The sequence below is a fragment of the Chenopodium album genome, chromosome 23 (genome assembly GCF_948465745.1).
Source record: "Chenopodium album chromosome 23, dcCheAlbu1.1, whole genome shotgun sequence".
In the NCBI taxonomy this organism is placed as follows: Eukaryota; Viridiplantae; Streptophyta; class Magnoliopsida; order Caryophyllales; family Amaranthaceae; genus Chenopodium; species Chenopodium album.
In genome coordinates, this window is record NC_137856.1 from 29,242,913 (window position 1) to 29,267,866 (window position 24,954).

General features: G+C 32.4%; 3 protein-coding genes and 1 pseudogene across 3 annotated transcripts; 2 read left to right on the top strand and 2 right to left on the bottom strand.

Annotated features, from left to right (window-relative positions):
* Positions 1 to 2,252: 2,252 nt before the first annotated feature.
* Positions 2,253 to 4,348, bottom strand: LOC145607308 (uncharacterized). The gene is made up of 3 exons (XM_081663009.1): positions 4,117 to 4,348; positions 3,544 to 4,017; positions 2,253 to 3,031 (listed from the first exon to the last, which is right to left on the bottom strand). Exons 1-3 carry the CDS (start codon positions 4,346 to 4,348, stop codon positions 2,259 to 2,261), a joined length of 1,479 nt encoding a protein of 492 aa, XP_081519135.1. The 3' UTR covers positions 2,253 to 2,258.
* Positions 4,349 to 9,720: 5,372 nt separating this feature from the next.
* Positions 9,721 to 14,546, top strand: LOC145606649 (2-alkenal reductase (NADP(+)-dependent)-like). Its single transcript, XM_081662455.1, has 5 exons — positions 9,721 to 10,101; positions 11,971 to 12,148; positions 13,006 to 13,172; positions 13,517 to 13,599; positions 13,925 to 14,546. The coding sequence occupies exons 1-5, from the start codon at positions 9,871 to 9,873 to the stop codon at positions 14,301 to 14,303; spliced, it is 1,038 nt and encodes a 345-aa protein (XP_081518581.1). The 5' UTR covers positions 9,721 to 9,870; the 3' UTR covers positions 14,304 to 14,546.
* A 581-nt stretch (positions 14,547 to 15,127) lies between these two features.
* On the top strand, positions 15,128 to 17,850 carry LOC145606618 (2-alkenal reductase (NADP(+)-dependent)-like). The gene is made up of 5 exons (XM_081662425.1): positions 15,128 to 15,483; positions 16,410 to 16,587; positions 16,679 to 16,845; positions 16,987 to 17,069; positions 17,340 to 17,850. Exons 1-5 carry the CDS (start codon positions 15,253 to 15,255, stop codon positions 17,716 to 17,718), a joined length of 1,038 nt encoding a protein of 345 aa, XP_081518551.1. The 5' UTR covers positions 15,128 to 15,252; the 3' UTR covers positions 17,719 to 17,850.
* Positions 17,851 to 18,194: 344 nt separating this feature from the next.
* LOC145608664 (flavonol sulfotransferase-like pseudogene) lies at positions 18,195 to 19,488 on the bottom strand (annotated as a pseudogene).
* Positions 19,489 to 24,954: the final 5,466 nt, after the last annotated feature.

The following is a 24,954-nucleotide window of genomic DNA, read 5'->3' on the forward strand; positions in this document are numbered from 1 at the left end:
AGTGATTGAATAAGATTATATGATTTGTATCTTTATAAATTGATATTGGCAAGAGTTCGTGTTGCTAATTTGTTATGGCTCATGTTTTGGTGTATCTTTGTTTATTTATACCTTAATTTACGCCACTTAATCAAGTATTGACAAAAGTAAATAATAATAGAGTAAGACCCTATTTACATCACCTTACAAAAATAATATTTAATAAAAATTATTTTAGTGTACTAAAAATCGGTTCAGTTCAGTAATAGAGAATTAGTAAAAATGATTTCAGATCAGCAAAAATAAGGTAAAGTGAATGGAGCCTAAATATAAACGACTAATAAAATAAACAAATTAAAATACAAAATATATGATTTACAACCATGTACGATTTCTGCATGCACAAATTAAAGAAGGAATTACATACCCAAAACAGGATCTTAAAAACATGATGTGACAGATGTGTACAACAAACTTGTAATTGTATATCTTTATTTCAATTAAGGTGACGTGTGTGTATATATATATGTATATATTTCAATTAAGGTGACGTGTGTGTATATATATATGTATATATATATATATATAGAGAGAGAGAGAGAGAGAGAGAGAGAGGCTCATGTAAGAACCCTCCTCTATATAAGAACCCAATCTTATATAAGAACCAATCTCATCCCTTTATTAGTTTTTATCTAACCATCTAAAATGATCCTTTAGTAATGGCATTTCTGTAATTTTGAGAATTTCGTATTTAGAACATAGAAAAAAAAATTTAGAACATAGAAAAAAATTTAGAACATAAGTAGAAAAAATTTAGAACATAAGCAGAAAATTTTAGAACATAAGAAAAATAATTTAGTAGATAGCAAAAATTTAGAATGTAAACAACCAAAAAAGTTAGAACATAAGAAAAATAATTTAGAACATAAGTTGAAAAAAATAATCGTAGCATAGGTAAAAATTAATAACATAATCTGAAAAAAATAATTTAGAACATAGAAAATATTTAGAACATAAGCCTCGGAAAAAGGCTTAATTCTCCCAAAATCTCCAGCCAATTTTCCTTTTTTAAGGTTTTATATATGTCATCATTCTCTTATTGCATCTCAACTCTCTTTTTTGTAGATTTGTTCATATGGACATGAAGATATACTTGTAATTAGTAGAATTCATTTGAAATGGTGTGGTTATCTATTGACATAATCCAACCTGACACGATAGTGTATGTGATTGTATAATTTTAATCCAATTTGTAATCTTATACTCCCTCCGTCCCTAAATTACATTCTTATTTACTTCTAGCATTTATTCCTCACATAATAGAGAGAAGTAGGAATGTAATTTAAGGACAGAGGGATTATCTTAAATTAATCCAACCTATCACGAAATTTATGACTATTATTGAAATATTAATCCTATTATAACAAGGAAATTACAATAACTTGATCCAATTAATTAAACTTGAATCATATCTTATGGCAGGAAATCACACATGTTGAGGATGATATATTGATATACTTCATACATAATTAAGGATATATAATAATTTTGATACACACAATCATACCCATTATTATACTACATTAAATTGCTGATTATGTGAGCTACTGAGCTGAGTAACTTAACATATTAGTTGTTTACAAAGTTGACATGTTTAAATCTTTTAAGAACTCATCGTGGATGGCATATACATGCAATATTTTGAGAAGAAAATTGTTGATTAATAGTCAAGATCTACAAACAACATACATGGTCATCTAGTCCCTCGCTAACCTTGCTTCCTTAACTCTTTTGTTTGTCTAATAATTTAAAATCTTCAATTTGATCAAGTAGAGTTACAATGCAGATTCTTTGATAAATATAAGAAAAAATATATTGTATATGAGATCTTGTTAGATTTATCATTTTATTTAATTTTGTAATTAATATTACTTGTAATGCATATATATAGTAGTTGAAGATATATTGATGATAGAAAATATATACTATATGTGAGCATTGAAATTGTGCAAAAACCCACTTAAGACAAAACAAAAAGGAATAGAATGAAGCATAATTAAGGGAAAATAAAGCTTAAAAATTAGTGCTTTTATTACTTGTATAGTCATCTTACAATGCAACTTGAAGATTCTTGTTACAAATAAATAATACAAAGTAACATTAAAAAAAATTGAATAATCTTTATGGCTATTAACCTTGTACATAAAATTTATTGATTTGTATAAGTCAATAAAAGTTTTACTTATAAATTCCCGTGAAATAAATTCTTTTGGAGTTAATTACCTCTTGCAAACTACACCACGTCCATTCATCCCACTAGCACAATTCATGCTAGCAAGATTCATGGTCTCTAATGAAGTCTCTTCTTGACTACCAACGAACCTCGAAGCCAAACAATCCGTGGCAAAGATGCTACTACTTGCAAACTCTCTTTCGCCTCCCATAACCGGCATGGATGCTCTCATATTCACTCGACTCACATAATCATCCCTATAAGTTTTTCCTAGTACACCATCAACCTTTCCGGTCAAAGAGTAAAACTTAAACCCGAGATCAAGATGAGCAAATCGATCCTCATTAGTAATACCATAGTTGTGAACCCTAGATTCATCATCAGTAATAGGTACAACCTTAGCCATGATCTTGAGTTTACCTTGGATTTCGACGACAATGTCATTGGTTTCACTTGCCCTAGTTATGGTAACTTGTGGTGTAGAGATGGATGACCATTGAGACCCTAGAGTTTCTTCTAGGTATATTGGTTCTCCATCAAAGTCTAATGAAAGGCGGTCAATGGCATCGTCCCATGTAGAGGTTTTCCTTGCACCTAAGAAGAGACGGTGGTTATCAAACATGATTCCAATGGATTGAACCCAAGTAAAATCGCGACCCATGTTTTCATTTCTTTTTCCTATGAAGTGTGCGTTGATGTGGAGGTTAGGGTCGCTCACAAGGCAAAATTGTTGATCCTTCTTGCCGTGGAAGTAGAAGGTGATACCATCTCCTCCTATGAATCGAGGGTCTTGACAAACTGCTCCAGGATAATCACAATCTACAACATATAGAAAAACTAAGAATTAGTGGCCATTCTAATTTAACATCAATTCTCAATTTAAAATTAAACTAATTTAATATTTGATAATTGATACAAATTAAGGACAATAATAATGTATGTAACATATACTTGTATATAGATATGACATATGAGCTTTAACATAAATCTTTGTGTTAATTGTGCCAATATATATTTACCAAATTACTCCAAGCACTACTATCTTCATTTTATTAAAAATAAATAGTCACATTTTTTTTTCACGATTATTAATGCACATTAACTTTGATGATCTATATTATTAATTATGTATCAGTGAAATTTTAAATATTTTGATATTTTGATTTACACGATATGATACAAATCAAAAAAGGACCTCTATGTGATAAAAATTTGTAGTTTGTACGAGTGACAATATTTAGTCAAAGATTAAAATTAAATGTTATCGCAAAAGGCTAGGCAATGCTAAGTGTTACCATTTTAGTAAAATATATATAGAAAGTAAGACTTACTGCAAACGGGCTTGCAAGTGACACAATCAACTTGACATGAAGTAGGGCAGTTAGCTGGGCAGACGTGTACTTGATTATAACATTGTCCATAGTTCTTGTTTCTACACTTAGCTCTCTTTCTAGAGTCAACATTAGAAGTAGGAGGAGACGAAGGTGTTGAAGGAGTAGTTGGGGTAAAAGGAGATGGTTTTGTTGGAGTTGATGGTTTTGGAGTCGGTGGGGTTGATGGCTTAGGAGATGGTGTTGAAGGTTTTGGGTAATAGTTTGATGGGGTTGATGATGAATTGTGAGAGGACGAATGATGAGAGTTTTGTGTTGATCCTCCTGATGACGAGGGGGAGGATGAAGATGAAGAGGACCCTCCGGCGGCAGATGAGGCAGCAGAGGAAGCTGATGAAGAGGCTGATGAGGCAGCAGAGGAAGCTGATGAAGAGGCTGATGATGATGCAGCGGCGGCAGCTGCTGCAGCAGCAGCTGCAGCCGCAGATGCAGATGAAGATGATGATGAGGATGAAGAGGAGGATGAAGATGAAGAAGAAGATGATGATCCAGAAGATGATTTATGCTCATCACTTGATGGACTAGAAGAACAAATAGGCTTGCAAGATGCACAATCAACTTCACAACTATCAGGACAAAATTTAGGGCAAACATGCTCTAGGTTATAGCACATCTTGTACTCTTTTTTGTTACATGATGCTCTTGAAGGATTTTTAGCAATTCCTGGAGGAGTACTAGCTGCCTCTACCGCAATGGCCAACACCAAAACTAAGCACCCGAGATAAAACATCTTGGATGGAGCCATTGCTATAGTATGGGAGGATTGAATTTGTTGAGTTATATCCAAATACTAAACAAAACAAGTGCTTTTATAGATGTGTAAGGAAGTGAATGTTGCATGATTTAATTAATACAAGTAGTATCCTAAGATATCGGGTCAAATATAACATAGAGTATTTGAAGCTAATTCAAAAGCTTTACACATGCATCTATCTAACAATACGCATCAAGAATGGTTTGTTATGATTTAGCTTGTATGTATCTAAAGTGCAAGCAATTAAATAAATTAAATGGGGCTTTGATTGTTAACTATTTTGCCGTAATATTTTTAAAAAAATTATTTCAATTGGAATCACTTTCAATTGAAGGAACAAATTAGCTATTTCTTTAATTTGACATGTCGTATCAAAAGCTTACTTTACGAGAATAACAATTTAACCGAAATGGTGCTTATTTATGATTGAATTAAATTGGTAGGTTATCATACAAAGAATTTATATATATATATATATATATATATATATATATATATATATATATATATATATATATATATATATATATATATATATATATATATATATATATATATATATATATATATATAAATTATATGTACTTTCGTAATGTATTTAAAAGTGTATATTGAGTGTAGTCGTCTGTATCTTCATACATGAGAAAAATCAATAATGAGGTATCAAATTCATATCTTTATCTCTTGACTTTATTCTTATACTACCTCCATGTCTTAATACACACATCATTTTTTTTCACATGCAAACCAATTATGTAAGATAGGATAATACTCCTCGGAGGCAAAATTTACATAGTATATATGCATCGCATACTAAGGGTTTACTAGAAAATACAAGTTCATCTCTATGATAAATAAAAAAATAAAAAATAAAAAAAGTGTTTATTTAGTGAAATTTTTGTAAAAAGTCAATAAAAGTCCCAATAATATTGATTTATTTACGAAAATATCATGCTATCGAGATATTTTGTTGATTTATATACAATAAGTACATAAATAATGCCACTAGATAAACAAATTTTATTTATCATGAAGTTAAATTGGGGTCCCTCAAGATTTACACACAATACCCTAATATATTACAAGGGTAATATGGACAAATAATATATACATATTATATTATGTCTAACAAATTCAATCGAGTAGGAAAAAAATTTTGACAACATTGTCACTGTTGTAAATTTTTTAATAATAAGGTAAGAAAAATGGTCATTAAGAAGCCCTCTTTACGAATAAAATGGAAGAGAGATAAAGTATTACAAAGTGATAACAATGAATTGATTCCCACTTATATAATGGGTAATGAAGTAATCTCAACAATAGAAAAAAAAATATATGTGGTGAAACTTATACTCCAATAAGGAATATGTTGTATGCATTACTAGCTTGTATTAAGAAACGCATCGTTTCCACTTCATATCCTATCTAGGCGCCTAGAAATTAAATCTTATCAAAATTATTTGAGTTATTTGAGAAATTTCTCTTTATCTCTTCCCTCAAATTATTCCACTTCTCTTTACCATATAAAAAAGTTGTTATATCCGTATATGCAAGAGTTGCTTGCTTTGACGTACTATAGTCATATACTCATATGTATCGCTTTATGCACTACTTTTTAGTTATAGACGAAACATTGTGCACTACCTGAATTCAATAAACGCTTGCCTAAACAATAAGCTTTACTCCCTTTTGTTTTAAAATTATTGAAATATTATTTTAACTAGGGTACTAGCCATTACACGAATTTAGGCTATGTTTAATTCATTAGAATTAGTCTAAAATAATGTTATCTAAACTTATACTTCATTTTATTTTATCTGAATTTAGGGCCTGTTCTCTTACGTTGAAATTCAGTTCAGTTCAGTTCAGTTCAGTTCAGTTCAGCTCAATTCAGTTCAGTTCAGTTCAGCTCCTAATTTCCTTCTCTTATAAAATATTAATTTCAGTTCAGTTCAGTTCAGCTGAGTTCAGTTCAGTTCAGTTCAGTTCAGTTCAGCTGAGTTCAGTTCAGTTCAGTTCAGCTGAGTTCAGTCAATGAGAACAGGCCCTTAGACCATATTCTGTTCACCCTATTCTAATGCCATTCTTTAAAACTAATTAATTAAAGTTCAGTAAAATTAATTTTAATTTAGTGAAAAAAGTTTAAATTAAATGAAAATTAATAAGTTTTAATTTAATCAATAAAAATCAATAACGTTAAAAACAAGCTTAATGGAGAAACAATGAAATAATTTAAGTTCAATATAAATCCATAGTTTCGATTCAGCAAAGATACTTTAAATGCAGGAAAAAATTAAAAACTAAAAAATTTCCATCAATTGGGTGAAAATAAGCAAATATAAGTTGAAGAAAATGGACATAGCCTTATATTATTGTATATGAACTTGTGTGAACCTATAATGTTTTGTTGGATTTGCTTGAACTTATCTAAAATTATATAAAATAATACGAAGTTTTGTCTAAAATTTTCTAAAAATTTTTGTTTGAATTTCTTTTACCTAAACTTATTTTGTCATTGCTTATTTTTTTTTCTATTTATTTTGTTTAAACTTATCCTATGTTAACTTATTTGGTTTGGAATAAAATATAATAAGAAGAAACAAATAAACCATTAATCGTTGATATTTGTAACTAAATATCAATTAACTCATATAGATTCAATATTTATTATGAAAATATGCAGTAATATTAATTTAAAAATATTTTACATGATAAAATTTAACTTTATATACTCGTATTAGTAATAAACTAAAAGTCAGCGTACGGGTTTTTCAAAAAAAAAAAGTCAACGTACGAAAAAGGTCAAACTGTTGCCGTATACGAAACTTTGTGTTATTGATGATGTATTTTTAAAATATATAAAGTATAAGAATTTTTAAAACAGTGCAATTTATTTTTCTAAAACCGCAAAAATTTTATTAGATATATTAGAAACGATGAGATAAATGATTGTATATAATTTTGTGACCATATTGTGGCCTGGGATAGCGAGAAAGTGTTATAATGTTGATTGAACTTAAAGGTATCATAAAATTTCATATGTTAGGTGCTACAAAATCAGTTAAGCCACATATTTAAAAAAAAAAATTGGTCGGGATTACTCACTCGGCTAGGGGTTACTCGGTCAGTCTGGGGTTACTCATCGGTTAGTCATGGATTACTTAGTCAGGGGTTACTCGGTAGACTAGGGGGTTTCTCATTGGTTAGTCATAGATTACTCAATCAAGGGTTACTCGGTCGTGGTCAGGGTTTACTTGTGTCATTGTGTGTTAGTTGGTCACTTACAAAAATTGCTGAAAGGTAATATATACTATATATAAATGAGCATGAGTCATCCGTATTTAAGGCCCGTTCATATTTACTTAATTTCAGTTCAATTCAGCTCCAATCAGTTCAGTTCAGTTCAGTTCAGCTCCAATCAGTTCAGATCAGTTCAGTTTAATTCAGCTCTTAATTTCCCTCTCTCATAAAATATTCATTTCTGCTCAGTTCAGTTCAGCTCCAATCAGTTCAATTCAGTTCAGTTTAGTTCAGCTTAGTTCAGTAAATGTGAACAGACCCTTAAAAGGTAAAATATGTAAAAGCCATAAACTTTTTTATAACTCCAAATGTAATTTTTTTTAATGCAACATTTAATTAAAATTATGATACACAATACTATGATAAAATGGGTACATATCAATGTGAATTTGCAAGGGTACTAACATGAAACTAATATTAAGCTCATTTTAGTTTCAAATTTCAGCATATCTATTAACTATTACTAAAATAGAAGTTGCTGACATCATCATTGCCCATGTATCGCTTTCTCAATAATGAATTTCCCGCCTAAATGCAATGATGATGTCATCTTAATTTTTCTTCTTTTTTTTTCTTTTTTTTTTTTTTGGAAATCTACTATATTTAACATTTTTGAAATTTAAATATTGGAGCTTCTACATCACAACTAAAGTATATCAATTTATCGTAGGAAATTGAAACAATTTTAAATAGCACACTAATAAAATTCTATCATAATTATGAATTAGACAACGTTGAACCGATATTATATCATAATTTTGATTAAAATAAAAAATTTTAAAATTACAAAATATACGTTATTCTTATTTATATTCATGTATAATAGCGATTTTTTTTTTTAAAATTTACAAATTAAAATAGGCTTTATTTAAACCGTGCATTGCACAGGTTCTAACCTAGTATAATGAATCAACTTTCAAAACCGTGCAATTTGCACGGGTACTAAAAGAAAATCTAAGGGGACATTTGGCAATGTATTATCTAACAATTTCCCGGCAAAATTACTTTATAAAAAAAAATCATTATATTAAACTAAAGTTTGCAGCTAGATTATGACTTTTGTTTTATATAAAATCTAAAGTAAACTTCCTAAAATACCAACATGCATATTAAAATTATAACATATTTAAATATTTTTTCTCACTTGTTTTTTATCGTTTTAATATATTTCACTCTTTTTAATACCGGGTGAATTAATTTATTATTATTTTATTTAATTATACTGTTTTCATAATCATTCAAAATCCGTGCATTGTACAGGGTTTAACCTAGTTTTTCACGTTAAAAGAAAACAAAAGTAATATCATAACCACATTGCGGGTCAAACACTTTGAGTGTGAGGGGATCCCTACCTCAAAGTTTCTCTAATGGGTATTGAAACGTCAACCTCAAGGTTGGAAGGTGCAATCTTTTCCCCTAAACCAAACTTAACAAGGTAAAAAATCCTTTTATCGCTAGGCCAATTACATACGGAGTACTATGGAGTAATTGATACCCAAATGGCCAAATCTTATTTCCATTATTCTTACTCCCTCCGTCTCAAAAAGAACGACCCATTTGGGTTGATTACGCGGGTATTAAGGAAGTTAAGTAAAAAGAAGTAAAAGTATATTGGAAAGATAAATTTACATGGGGTTTGTAAAAAAAATAGAGAGAGAAAGTAATAAAATAACATGAAAACTCAAATTTTTATATGGGGAAGTTAATTCTGCACAAATATTGTATCAAATTGGTGGGTGTTATAATGCAAGTGGGTCATTCTTTTTGGGATAAAGTTTTGACCAAAAGGGTCGTTTTTTTTGGGACGGAGGGAGTATTTTGTCTACCATATGGTCCATATCTCTTGTGCACGGAGTTTGTATTAAAATCCAAAACAGTGTACGATAACAAATTAACAACTATTGAAAAATAGGCAAAATGAGTGACTAGAAGTTTACAAGGTACAATTGCAAAATTGATAACGATTTCAATGTGTAATGTGAACATTAAACAGTCAAACATAGCAAAAAAAAAAAAAAAAAAGTGTATCTACACTACACCTCACAATCTCATTCATTCATAATTTCATTCACAAAAATCGGTGCAAAATTCTGCAATTTTCACACTTTTTCTCTCGCCTATAAAACCCCAACCTTTCACCCATCTTTAACCCAGAAAAAACTCTTCATTTCTACCCACATTCAGAAACTTCCAGAAAAAAAACCAGAGCAACAATGGCGGAACAAGAAGTGAGCAACAAACAAGTAGTCTTAAAGGATTACGTTGTTGGGTTTCCCAAAGAATCAGACATGGAGTTCAAAACTTCAAAGATTAACCTTAAACTTCCAGAAGATTCTAGTGGGATTCTTCTTAAGAATCTCTACTTGTCTTGTGATCCTTATATGAGGAGTCGTATGACCAAGCATGATCGACCTACTTATGTCGAATCTTTCGTACCTGGATCGGTATTTTTTTAATTTTAATTAATACCCATTTCAATTTTTTATTGATTGTTTGATTAATTAATTGTTTGATTTTCAACCTCTTGTGATTATTTTAATATTTGCTGATTGACTAATTAGTTAATTAATTAATACTTTTTGGGTTAATTAATTTGTAAATGTGTTACCTTTTCTTTTCATCATTAGTTCATTACATATTTTGTACTTTAGGGTGATGCTATAAACTCTAATTTAAGGAATGGGACAGTGTTAAAATGAAATATATTTGTATCTAATCATTTGGGTAATTGGGTTTGTATGCAATTTGGATATTTCGCATGCTAAAGTATTAATAAGGGTCTTGTTATAATCTAATAATTTTTGTTGCATGTGTTATTTGGCAGATAATTTGCACTCTTTGTATTTATAAGTATTAAAGTAGGCTTTTGGTGTGTTAAAATAAAAGCTAATGTTGGTTTAGTAGATTTGTTACATTGATATATGGCTACATGGGTATTGCTTTTGGAGACGTTTAGCATAAGTGGTTTTGGGGAAGCATTTTTGAATGAAGTGAGCAAATTTGTTATGAAATTATGCATATGGATCACCGATTTCATAGTCTATCGTCCGGTATCACGACTTCACGAGTGTGTTTTAATAGGGGGGAATCTTGGAGAGAAAGGGAGAGAAGAAAAAGTGAAGGATTCATCTTCATTTGTTTGAACATGACATGGGAGAAAGGAATGGAAGAGAATAGGAAGAATCCATTTTCTTCGCCTTCGTTTCCTTCCTTTTCCCTCAACTTATATCTCCTCACAAATTTGGTTTATATAAACCATTTTAGAGTTAGTGAAGGAATAGAAAGTGAGGTATCAATCTTCCCTTGTTTGGATATGATGTGAGGGCTGAGGGACGAAGGGGATTGGAGGAATCCGTTTTCATTTTCTTTTTATAAGTTAAATACTTCAAGTGTTTGAAAATTTGGAAGGAAAATGCAAGCTCATCTCTTCCCTTCCGACCCCTCCCTTTCCTTCCAAAATAGTTGACTGAACATAGTGTTGAAGGGGATGGGAACTGGATCCCTCTGATTCTCTTCCCTTCACCCAGTGAAATCATATCCGAATAATAAAATGAATGCTATGCTTTCTTTTCCCTCCAAACATACTGTAAATTCGATAAAAGGGGTACAACGTAGAAGATTATAGTCTTGTACTAAATAATCTCTGGCTTAAAATGTTTTGTGTGCTAATAGCAGCTCATGTTAAAGCAGTATGTGGCAATACTATGGATCTGATCCCTCATAATGGATGTAATTGCCTATCATACAATTGCACAAAAGATTTACAAGTTCATTTCCACCTATTATGGATATGATCATTCTTTTACACCTTTCATTTAAGGTTTTATGTTCAATATGTTTGTTTATTCTTCTGTTTCACGAGATCTTTAGGTGATTATTTCTGACTGCCTATGTGCACGGTATGAATTATGAAAGATGGTTAAACTTTATTGTCTGTAACCCATAATTGGCCTGCTTCCTTGTTAACTTGTTATCTATCGAGTAAAATAGAATGATTAGGAGATTTGCTAAAGCTAGAGTTAGGGAGGTGAGCTTTGTTTTGTGGCTTTGCCACAGTTTAATACCTTGTCCTGCCAACGTTCTCCTTGACCCATTATATAGAATTTGGTTGGCCTTCAAATTGATAAGAATTATGGCATGCTAAACATGAAAATTGTACATGTATCATCAGTCCTACAGAAATTAAGAGCAAAATATGATACTTCTGTTATTTATTTATTTATTTTATTCCCCCCCACCAAAAAAAGCTAGTGATAGAGGTTTTTTAGTGTGACGTGAAACTTCTGTTAACTAAAATGCTGATTTTCTTGCAGCCCATTATGGGGTATGGAGTGTCCAAAGTGCTGGATTCTCGGCATCCAGATTACAAGGCAGGTGACCTTGTATGGGGAATAACTGGATGGGAAGAATATAGTCTTATTTCATCTCCACAGTTATTCTTTAAAATTGAGCATACTGATGTGCCTCTTTCCTACTATACTGGGATTCTTGGTAAGCTTTTGTGTTTTCCTTTAATTTTTAATTTTAGGAACTCTTTAAAATGTGGCCTAGTTGAACTGTAGTATCTTTTCATAAGAGGGGTGGAAGGGTAAATTAAATGATTGAAAAGTAGATAAAAAAAATTCTGAGTATTTCATTTCAGTTTTTCTTCTGTTTGCTTGGAAAAACCATTGAATGTTCTCTGGAAATGCTATTTGTGGGTAGAGCTTCAAAAACTTACAAGCATTGAATAAAGCAATAGCTTCAGTTTAAATTATCAGCATTTTGCCGAAAGTAGAGTTGCAGAAGAATAAGATAATGTGATAGTTGAGAAAATATGTAGTAGTTTGGAGCATTTGTAGAAGATACTAAAAATAGATAAAATTCTACAGGGTTAGGTGTCCGAATGGGATGAAAACTATTGCATGTGAATAGATTTAACGTAATTTGAGGTTTTGATTGTGGGGAGGGAGAAATAGATTTGTAAATCACTGCTGATTGCTGATGAGGGCAATAAAAAAGGCAGACTCGTCACTCCAATCCAGGATAATTGAGGTTTGTGGGATCAGGATTGCAACTCACAACCCCACTACCTACAGGCCACGAGGAGAAGGGGAGGAAATCGTACATAAGTTAGGATGACTTATCTGTATGCTCTCATGTATCAATATATAAACTGTTTTCCAAACTTTGGCTTTAAGAAGTAAATGAAATGATGCATTACTGGGACCTTGAGGAATACCATAAGAATCTTTTTTCCAATAGGAGGTGGTTCCTGCTAGGAATCTTGCAGCCTTCTAATCTCTTCTCAGCTATCAACATACAATAATTCAAATCATTTGATATATTTGGCTTCTATCAATTTGTAGGTATGCCTGGCATGACAGCCTATGCTGGTTTCTATGAGGTTGGATCTCCTAAGAAGGGAGATCGTGTTTTTGTCTCAGCAGCGTCTGGTGCTGTTGGTCAACTAGTTGGACAACTTGCAAAATTGAATGGTTGCTATGTTGTTGGAAGTGCTGGTAGCAAAGAGAAGGTGATTTTTTTTTGATTCTTCGTGTTTGACTGTTACTTGTGGATGACATCCTTTTATGATTTCTAATATTAGCATCAAAAATTATTATTGACAAACATATCATTCTTGATGTAATTTGCACTCGGTAGAGAGTTCTTGAATGCTAGTTTCATACCATCAAATATCACTTGATTTTGAAGGATGATTTATGAAACTCAGCTGCTCAATCCCTTTTTTGGTTACTTTTTTTTTTTTTTGATAACACCTTTTTTGGTTACTTTATGTTCATACAACTTTGCAACTTTTTGCCATTTTTGAAATATATTTCTGGTTCTCACCTGCTCTCACAACTTCCTGCATGTTAGGTTGATTTATTGAAAAACAAATTTGGATTTGATGAAGCCTTCAATTACAAGGAAGAGAAAGACTTAGATGCGGCCTTGAGGAGGTGCGTATATAGTATATACATGTACTGACTGCCAATATGTACTTCATAATTTCATTTAATGTATTATGCCAAATCCTTAACTTTGTGCAAGAAGGTATGTCTAAGTGACCATTGCTACAGTTAAACATTCACAACACAAGGGGAAAATTTATTACATGAGCATATTTACTTTTTATTTTTTATTTTTTTTTTTTGGGGGGGCGGGGGGGGGGGGGGGGGGGGGGGTGGGGGGTGCAATTGTGGGAATTGTTATTTACAAAGACACAAATCTTGAAGATTTTACTAAGACTGCGGTCCTCAAATCCTGATATCTTGCTTTGTTTAGGTATTTTCCAGAGGGAATTGACATTTATTTTGAGAATGTTGGAGGGAAGATGCTTGAGGCTGTTCTATCGAACATGAGACTCCATGGCCGAATCCCAGCCTGCGGAATGATCTCACAGTATAATCTCGAACAGCCAGAGGGAGTCCACAATTTGTTTGAAATTATAGCCAAACGTATTCGTATGGAAGGATTTATAGTTTTCGATTACTATCATCTCTACCCTAAATACCTGGAAATGATCCTACCACACATCAGGGAGGGCAAGGTTTCATATGTTGAAGACGTTGCTGAAGGCTTAGAGAGCGCTCCTGCAGCCTTGATTGGGATCTACTCTGGCCGTAATGTTGGGAAGCAACTCGTTGTGGTGTCTCGTGACTAAATTCTATCAAATGAAATGTAAACAAATGCTGTGTTGAGCTTTTAAGTGATGATATTTGTGGGGAGTAGAATCGGGAGATTTCTTTTTTTTTTTTTTTGACAGGAGAATCGGGAGATTTCTATCCTTGAAAGATTATGTTATAGTAGTAATTAAAATAAATATGTATGGTACTAGTGCATTTTGCATGTCTTGGTATATTCTTACTTGATAATACTAGTTGAGATCTCTTGGTTAATTCAACAATCTAGAGCATACATTTGTGCATTTCTGTTTAAACAAAAACTGCATATGACGACTAATATGTCTTCGCCTTTTGGGTTCACGGATTTGCCTATGCATATTTGGGATCGGTTTTCTTACCTGATCCGGTGATCCTTGGCTCTTGCCTTAACTAATAAGTTTCATAATATCAACTTATTTTATTTTTTTTTTACTATATTTAATCATATATATCTAAAGTTACATTGGCATGTGTGTCCATTTGATTGTGTCAATTATTTAGGAACGGAGGGATATTAAGATTAATAGTGGAAGTCGGCAGTCTATTTCAACTAATTTGTTAAATTTGGGCTAGTATGTCATCTATTTGGTTGATCACACTATGTGGCACAATAATAGATACTATGAATAATAATTTTATTCTCATTCAAACCATAATTCTCCAAATCAACAATTTTCATAATCAAATATTATAATGATTCCTAAATCATCATTAGTATTTAAATAATCACAGCTTCAACGTGAACATGAACAGTCAACAACAGCAATGAAAAGAATGACTACACCTCACAATCTCAATCAAACACACCCACGTTCAACTTTCACACTTTTTCTCTCTCTTATTAATTCATCCTCCATTTTCAACCCAAATTAAGCTTTTTCATTAATACCCACATTCAGAAACTTCTAGAAAAGAAAACAGAGAAAAACAGAGCAAAACAGAGCAACAATGGCGGAAGAAGAAGTGAGCAACAACCAAGTAGTCTTAAAGGATTACGTTGTTGGGTTTCCTAAAGAATCGGACATGGAGCTCAAAACTTCCAAGATTAACCTTAAACTTCCAGAAGATTCTAATGGAATTCTTCTTAAGAATCTCTACTTGTCTTGTGACCCTTATATGAGAAGTCGTATGACCAACCATGATCGCGCTTCTTATGTTGATTCTTTCGCACCTGGATCGGTATAATTCATTTTGATTAATTCTCTTTTCTATTTTTTTTATTGATTAATGTTTTGATTAGTTTGATAATTGTTGATTAATTATCTGTTTATTTAGTTGTTTAGTGATGTTGTTTTGGAGTTTATGAGTTGATTTCTTATATGTAATTATTTGTGGTAGGGTAATGTATTTTTAAACTCTATTAAAGGAAGAAGACAAGAATGGAAATAAATTATTAGTATTCGTAGTTTTTTATTTTTTTTTTTTATTTTTTTTAATTTTTTTTTATTTTTAGTGTTTATGTAATTTGATTATATTATTGTATGCTAAAGTTTTGATTACTACGCATATTATTGTATGCTAAAGTATTGATTATTGTTGGTTGGTTTTTTTTTTAAAAAAAGTATTGATTATTGTTGGTTTATTGTCTAGAATATTTTGTTAAAATAAGTGGCATGTGCTATTGCATTAATTGGATTTATAAAAGTCCTAAACATGCATTTGGAGTGTTGAATGCTTGAATCAAATCAAATGATGTGAGACAATTTGTTATTCCCTCCATCCCATAATATAATGTCTACATTCATTTTGCTTGTTCAAGACATGCCTTTGACGGTTTGACCATCAAATTCTGTAAGTAAAAATTATAAAAAGATATTATTAAATTACACATTGAGAGTTTGAGATGTATCCATAGACATGACTATGTATTTTGTACATATTAAAGAGAATTTGTGATCGTTGGTCAAAGTTTTTAAAGTTTGGCCGGGGAGGGAAGTAATAAGCTTAGCTTTCATGTTCTTTTCAAACCATGTTAGCATACCTACTGGGCTACAGAAACAGATTTTGATACTTATGATATTCTAGGTTGAGAAAGTAGTGATAGATGAGATTTGTTAGTTTGACATGAATGTTGGTCTATTAACTAAGATGCTGAATATATGCAGCCCATCATCGGATATGGAGTGTCCAAAGTACTAGATTCTCGGCATCCTAACTTCGAGGCAGGGGACCTTGTATGGGGATTTACTGGTTGGGAAGAATACAGTCTTGTTACATCACCACAGCTTTCCTTTAAAATCGAGCATACAGATGTTCCGCTTTCCTACTATACTGGGATTCTTGGTAAGCTTCGTTCTTGATTCATCAATGTTGCAGCCTTCTATAGTTCTATTCTCTTTATCATTTGATATGTTTGTCTTCTATCAATATGTAGGCATGCCTGGGATCACAGCCTATGCAGGCTTGTATGAAATTGGATCTGCTAAGAAGGGAGATCGTGTATTTGTGTCTGCGGCATCTGGTGCTGTTGGTCAATTAGTTGGACAACTCGCAAAATTATCTGGTTGCTATGTTGTGGGAAGTGCTGGTAGCAAAGAGAAGGTGATTTTCTTACTGCTCTGTGTTTGCCTGTTCGGGCTTATCTACAAAGGCGGTGTTCATATACCTTTGCAATTAAAACTCTGTTTCCGATTTTGAAATTCTCTGGTTCTAACTTGCTCTCATAACTTCCTGTCATGTTAGGTTGATTTATTGAAAAACAAATTTGGATTTGATGAAGCCTTCAATTACAAGGAAGAGGAAGACTTGGATGCAACCTTAAAAAGGTTAGTATATATACGTACTGTAAACATGTATGATTCTTTAGGCAAAATGTTTTAACATTGTGCTAAAATGAATGTCTAAGGGCCTTCTCTTCAGATCATTTTTAGTTCAGTTCAGTTCTTATCTTAATTTCCTACTCTCATAAAATATTCAATTCAGTTAAGCTCAGCTCAGTCAATCAGAACAGACCCTAAATGGCCATTGCCAGTAATGTTTCAGCCGGTTAAACATTCATAATACTAGCTGGTAGTCTGATATCTTGGTTTGTTTAGGTATTTTCCGGAAGGCATTGATATCTATTTCGAGAACGTTGGAGGGAAGATGCTTGACGCAGTTCTATTGAACATGAGACCTCATGGCCGAATCCCAGTCTGTGGATTGATCTCACAGTACAATCTCCAACAGCCGGAGGGAGTTTACAATTTGTCCAATATTATAACTAAACGCCTTCGTATGGAAGGATTTATAGCTTTCGATCATTATCATCTTTTCCCTAAATACTTGGAAATGATCCTACCATACATTAGGGAAGGCAAAATTTCATACGTTGAAGATGTTGCTGAAGGCCTAGAGAATGCTCCTTCTGCCTTGATTGGTATCTTCTCTGGCCGTAATGTTGGGAAGCAACTCGTCGTTGTGGCTCGTGACTAGCGTTATATGAGACATGAGTATGTCGTGTTGAGCATGATTATGTCTATATTCTTGAAAGACGTTTGTTTTATGGGTTATTTAAGATGTGTACGGAGCTTATTTATGCACTTTTTCATTTTACATGTATTTTGTTACTTGAATGAATCTGTGTGTGTGTGTGTTTTTGATTTGACTGTGCATTCCTTATTCCTTAACAATAGTAAAAATGTATAAAATTCTTGGAATACTTAGTGAGACAAATCGAACAATACCTTAATTACCTATGTTTTTCGCATGATTTCTGATCTCCATCTCTATTTAGTTGACAAACTTTCCTTATAAAGACGTACCTATTTGATTTACACACTTATTTTGGTCAAAGTTATCAAATGAATAGAGACGGAATGAATATATTGTGAATACTGTAATTTACAAGTCTCAAATTGTGAAATGTTACAAATTTTCAACAAAAAAACATCAAAATGAAACAAAAGATATAACTTCTTTTTTGCTCAACAATTTTGAGCAAAATTTTAAACATTTTTATTCAAATTTATTGCATAGACCTTTATGGGCACATGTGGTTAACCACTTAACCCGTTAAGGTTCAACCTAACTCGGCCTACTTTAATACACATTAAGAAGTAACCTATTTTGCTAACTAAGTAGGATGGACCATTTTGAAGGATAGACCAGTACCCTCAAGTTTTTGGTGCATAAGATTATTCATCCTTTCTACCATTAAAGGTGTTAAATGATGGGTCCAATCACCAACTTCCCCCTTCCTAAAATAGCTATTTTTCTCAAAGTACTTGTTAATCACCCCACTTTTGTTACCCTCTAATTCTCTTAGATTACTTATACTACACATCTCTATTATATCTTCTACTACACCATCACTTTCTTCTTTTGAAGAAAATGGTACACCTACAAACTCAGCCAGCCTCTTCACATAAAATTTTGGATCCTCCTTCAAATCCTCATACTTTAAAAATAACACCTTATCAGGCCGCTCTAAACTCTGCTTCCAGTATCCAACCACATGTTCAAAAAACGGCCCATGTGGCATCCTCCCGGCATAGAAATCCTCAAAATAGTCCTCCATACTAAGATGAAAATCTTCACCTTCCAACTTTTTCATCATTTTTATAGAGAAGTAATACAACGAAACGAGCGTGTCCAAGGGATTCCGACCAATGTACAAAACCCGACACCCCGAAGCCATAATAGACTCCGGAAGAGAAGTGTAAGGCAAGTGGGTGTGGAAAAGCCTAGGCGAAGGAAGCTCATCAAGATGTTGAGGCCGAGGATACTCGAAAGCATTACCATAAACATCAACCTCTAAGCGATACACAAGCTCATGTGGATGATATTTGAGCAAAGGGGTTTGATCTTTAGGATAACGAAAACGATTAACAACAGAAAAGAGTAACGATTTTAACCAAGTGGTGCCGGTTTTAGGGAAGCTAGCTATGATAATATCGGTGTTTCGAGGTTGAAAGTGTCGTTGAAACATAAGGGTGCTCTTAAGGTAGTTTATCATACTGGGATGCCAAAAACCTTGATAGTTTACTAGTTCAAATTTGTTACTCATTATTGTTACCTTAGGAAGGTTTTGCACAAGTTGTTCAACTTCTTGTTCACTCACTACTGCTTGTGTTTCCTCCTTCCCTTGATTTTCATTCATCTTGATGGATTTTTGGTTTGATATATGAAAAAAAACCCAAAAAAAAAAAGGGATGGTATAGTATAAATTTTGATGAAGTTGATGTAATATATAGCACCAACATGAAGTTAGTGTATTTTTATTGTAATATTACTAGCCATATATAATTAAAGTTGTTTCAAAAAAAAATATATAATTAAAGTTGGTTCCACTTGTCCAAAAGGTAGGTATGCCGACATATTGATCTTTGATTTGGTGTATACTTTTGTAATGATACAACTGTCAATTAAGAGGAGTTGATGAGTGTAACACACTAACACTGAGCATGAAGGGTAATGTTTACTAATAGCATAATAACACTCCTCCAAGTTTTGTTCGCTTAAATTAAAATTCCACCATCAATACTTTTGTTGTATCTCCCAAGGCTTCACTTAGAAATGTTCATGGGTCGGGTCGGGTCAGCACAAAGCCTAGCTAGACACAGCAACACCAAAATGCATGATTAGATCGGATACAATGATACATCACAAACTCGGCAGGGCATTAGAGCTTGTCAGTAGGCTATCTGGCCATAGGCCGTGCATTTAGAGCAACTCTATTGGTTGTACCTAGGGAATTGCTTGCAATATTATATAATCACTAGCTATTAGTTTGACCATTGGAGCAGGAAAATGCAATTAGCTTGGCCAAGCAAATTTGCTTGGAAAAAATCTTGCCAAAAAAAAAAAGGATAAATAATATGAAATATAAAGACGTAAATTAAGGAGGTAGGGTTCATTTACATAGTAAGCTAATAGCTAGCTATTGGAGTTCAAAGTAACTAAAATGATCCCATTTTGCCACAAACTCATCTACCAATAGGACCATGACGGACTGTCTCAATGCCTTTATTTTATTTTTTTTTCACCTTTGTTTTTTGTCTTTGTAAAAAAAAATAAAACATAAAAAAAAAAAAGTGAAAAAAAATAAAAATAAAACCCAATTAAGAAGGGAAGTGGGCACGACATGACACATGGGTAGCTAGGGTCGTGCATGGGCGATTGTGAAAGATCGTCACAAGCATGACACCCGTCACACCACTCTATTTCTTGGCCTGTTAAAGCACCACTTACGAGAACATGAAATATATTGGTGCTAAACTTGGGCCTACTGCGCCTACATAATACAGCTTGTCTCCACTTTTATCTATAGTTCTTATCATTAATCACCTTTGATAAGCTATTTGTCACTAGTTTGCACTCGTAAGCCAATACATTTGTTGTAAACTTCTTCTGTTTGGTTACTCCCTACGTTTATTAATACTTGCTCCATTTCTCTGTACTCGGTGTTTTAGAAGAAATTGGAGAAACTAATAAAATGTAAAGGTAGTGGGGTAGTTTGGAGAATAAAAAATTATAAAAAAAATAAAAGTAGTTGAGATAATTAGAGGAGTGAGAATATGAAATTAATAAAATATGATTTATGTTGGGTCTACTAAGTTAGATAAATGAATTAAATATTGTAAAGGCTTTTCAAATAAGGAAATGAAGCAAGTCTTTGAAATGGCCGAAAATGAAAAGTGGAGCAAGTAATATGATTTTAATTGCCTCTAAATTTTTCCTTGTGTGATTTAATGATAACTCTTATGAACAGTGTTTGGACAATTATACCCTCTAAAATGTTTATAAATATTTGCCCTCAGAATTGTTAACAATTGTTAGTTTAGATAAACTACTACAAGAGGGGGGGGTGAATAGTATTAGGTTCCAATTGTTAAACTTATGCAGAAATTAAAAATAAAACATAAAAGGTACTTAAAGAACACAACAAGATTTTACGAGGAAACCTTCCAGGGCCTAATTGGAAGTAAAACCTCGGTCCTTCTCGGGATCTTCAAACAAACTCCACTATAATATATAGGCAACTCTCCTAGTACAACATATTATTACATACCTTTTTCACAAGTTCCACCAAGGACACTTGCTACCTGATAAGAACCTATCTTACCCAACCTAAGTCCATTTAGGTTCACTTAGCACTCCCCGAGTGCATACACACATCTTCCTCCCTGAAGCTCACTCACTATACTCTCACAGCTACCACTTGAATTTTAGATAATTCAAACTCCTACACTCAAATGTGAATTGTTAATAATCCACAAACACCCCAAAACCAATTACAACACAAAGGCCCTGTTCTTTTGAGCTTCTAGGCAGAGCAGAGCAGGGGTCAGCAGAGCAGAGCAGATTAAATTTCAGCAGAGTAGAGCAGATTTCAAAATAGCAGAGCAAAGCCGAGTAGAGCAAATTTCAACATTTTGTTATAAATATTATTATTATTAATGTTGTTGTTGTACGATTTAGGTGAGTGAAAATATATATATGTGTACCATATTTAACATATGTTAATGTAGAAAGATAGAAGACAACAGTTTACAAATATTTATTTCACAAAAATTTTAAAATAAAATAATTTAATGAGTAATAATGATTTTACTTATAAATTTGTCTTAATCATATATTTTTAACCCTAAAAATAATAATATTATACAAAGTACTACTTGAAAACAACCTCTTTTTTTAAAAAAAAAAATCTTAAAATGTATTGAAAGATTTGAAAAATAATTCAACTCAATGAACTAACAACCAATACCCACATAAAATGTTTCTACACATTGTGATTCTAATATCAAATGTTTATAAAATATTTTGTTATTAATTGTTATTATTATTATTCATTTTTTTGAAAGAATTATTTATGATTATTAGAAATTATTAATTAATAATATTATTAATATTAATTCTTAATAGTTTGAATTATTAAATATTATTATTGATAATTATTATTATTAATAAATATTTATTATTATTAATATTAATAATTATTATAATTATTCAAAATAATAAATTATTATCATCAATACAATATTAATGATTTTTATTGAATATTAATTATTATTGTTGTTATTATTAATTATTATTTGAATATAGAGCCGAGCAGAGTAGAGCAGGGCTCAGCAGAGCAGAGCAAATCAGCTTTAAAGAACGAGGCCAAATACTCACTCTAACAAATAAATGGAAAGCTACACATGAAACCCGGAATCAAAATGATAAAGCTTAAACCTTTAGCAAACTTACTCTTAAGCACTAAGTGGTTTTCACGCTTAAAACTCTCACTTTGCTTCACTGTATCACTTCTATATCTATAGAGGTTCCTCAGTTCACAAACTAGGGTTTTCGTAGAAATGATAAGTTCATAGAAATCCATTCTTATCACTTCAAAACCGAAATTAAAACAACTTAATCTCGTTTTTTAGAAAACCTTTTTTCAGTCAAATTCGTTTTATTTAAAGATAAAGTTTTATGAAAAAGATAAAACCGAGTAAACTAGATTTTAGAAGATAAAATCAAATAAATACTTTTTCATAAACTTGTGATTATCTTTTACGAATTAATAAGTTTGCCAAGCTTTATTAGATTTCTAATAAGTCCCATGCATAACAACCAAATATATGTTTACATCAACCTAGAAAACAAACTTATCTTTTATACAACCTAAGTTACGAAGTCCATCTTTTTCGGTTGATATCTCGAGCTCTGCTCTAATCCTTGGTCATTGGGGTCTTGCCCCAACATTACACCGGAACCAGGTCATTACAACCTGTTGATATTTTCATGTCAGGGAACACCACTAGTAGAAAATACTTAATGGCAAGTGGCTAAACCCCCTAATGGAAAGTGGTTTAGAACCGCATATCCTTTTGAGGCTTGCCATTGGCCATTTAAAGGGCAAGCGGTTCAAAACCTCTTGCCATTTGTAGTAAAAGGGCAGCGGTTTTGGCGCCAAACCGCTGCTCATTGTAGCTATAAAAAAAAAATTTGGTTTTTTTTTTCACTTTAATTGATAAACAAACACTAAGCATATGAAAAATATAAACATTTTCATTAATAAATTATTAATACTACAATTTCTGATTTTCGTTAAAAAAACAGTAAATTTTACCCACTACGACCCCCCACCCACCTCACCCACCACGACTTCCCACCCAAACCACGACCCCACCCACCAAAATCAGATCCCCACCCACCAAAACCCTCACCAAAACCACGACCTCCACCCAAACCAGCCCTGCGACCATGAAAACGCCGATTTTGGCTTGAATTTATGGTTTTAAAGGTCAAATTCGACCGTAAAACTCTAGATCTAGAGTTTTCATGGTCGAATTTGACCTAAAAACTTGAACACCCACACGCATGCAGGAATTTGCTCGAAATTGTCCTTGAATTTGCTCGAAATTGTACTTGGGGTTTGGGTCGAATTTGCTCGAAATAATCCTTTTGTGGTTCGAATTTGTGGTGATGAGAAAGAACAAAGAAAAAGAGAAAGTGAAAGAAGAGAGGAGCGAAGGATAGAGAAGAGAGAAGGAGATAGATCGAAGGTGAAAAGGGAAGAGAAGAGGAGAGAGAGGGAGAACGAGAGATATGGAAGAGGAGGTAGAGAGAGAGAGAGCAGCGAAAATGAGAGTAAAGAAAGAGGAGAGAGAATCAGGAAATGAAGGGGGTGGGCTGCTACAAGTAGTATTAGTTTTAGGTTTTTTTTTTTTTTTTTTTTTTTTTAAATGGCAACTATTGGCAAGCGGTTTAACCCTAAACCACTTATCAGGCAAACGGTTCGCGCCAAAACCGCTTGCTATTTAATATTAAAGGTTTTAAAAAAAAAATTGGGTAAATGGCAAGCGGATTTTTAAAATCGCTTGCCATTTAATATTAAAGGTTTTTTTAAAAAAAATTGGGTAAATGGCAAGCGGATTTTTAAAATCGCTTGCCATTTGGGGCTTCCCATTACGTTTTTTCTACTAGTGCACCTTGAAGTTTCATTTCTAGAACTCTTCTTCTGATTTTACTTGTCATCCTGGATCTTCTAAAGTTCCTCTGTTTCAGTTTCCTACTTCAACTCCCAGAGTTTACTAAACCTGTAATCATCACCATAATACTAGAAAATCCTTATTAGATGGAAGTTTGCTCAATCATAACCATCATCATCCAAGCCTCATAAGGAAACCTTTTTATTCAACTTTTAATAACAGTGTATGGAATCTATTTCTCTAACAATACACTACCATAAAATGTGGAATGAACAACACATAGTACACAACTGTTAAGTTGTATAGGCGATCTATAGAATAATACAGAGCGCCTATTTAAGATAAGCGTTTTCCCTATAATATCAAATGAATGTTTTAGCGAGATGAAGTCATCAATGACGCAGTGGCGTAGACTATGAAAATCTGATCAGGTAGTGGAGTTGGCGTTATCGATCAAAAGTTACAAAGGTGAAGAAAGTTTCAACAGATAATAAAATCAAAGCATGCAAAGACAATTTGGCCTAATCAAGGAATCATAATAAAGTTGCACCTAAATACCTCATTTTAGTCGTATTTCAATATCCTAAATAAATTACATAGGGTATAGCTGCTACGTAATTTAATTTTTTATTATTGACAACTTATAAATAGGGAAAAGCTTGACGACCTAAAAGAAAACTACTTAAATTTTTTTTATTACTAAATGTTTTAATTTGTCAAGAGGCAGTCAAAAAAAGGCCAAATAATT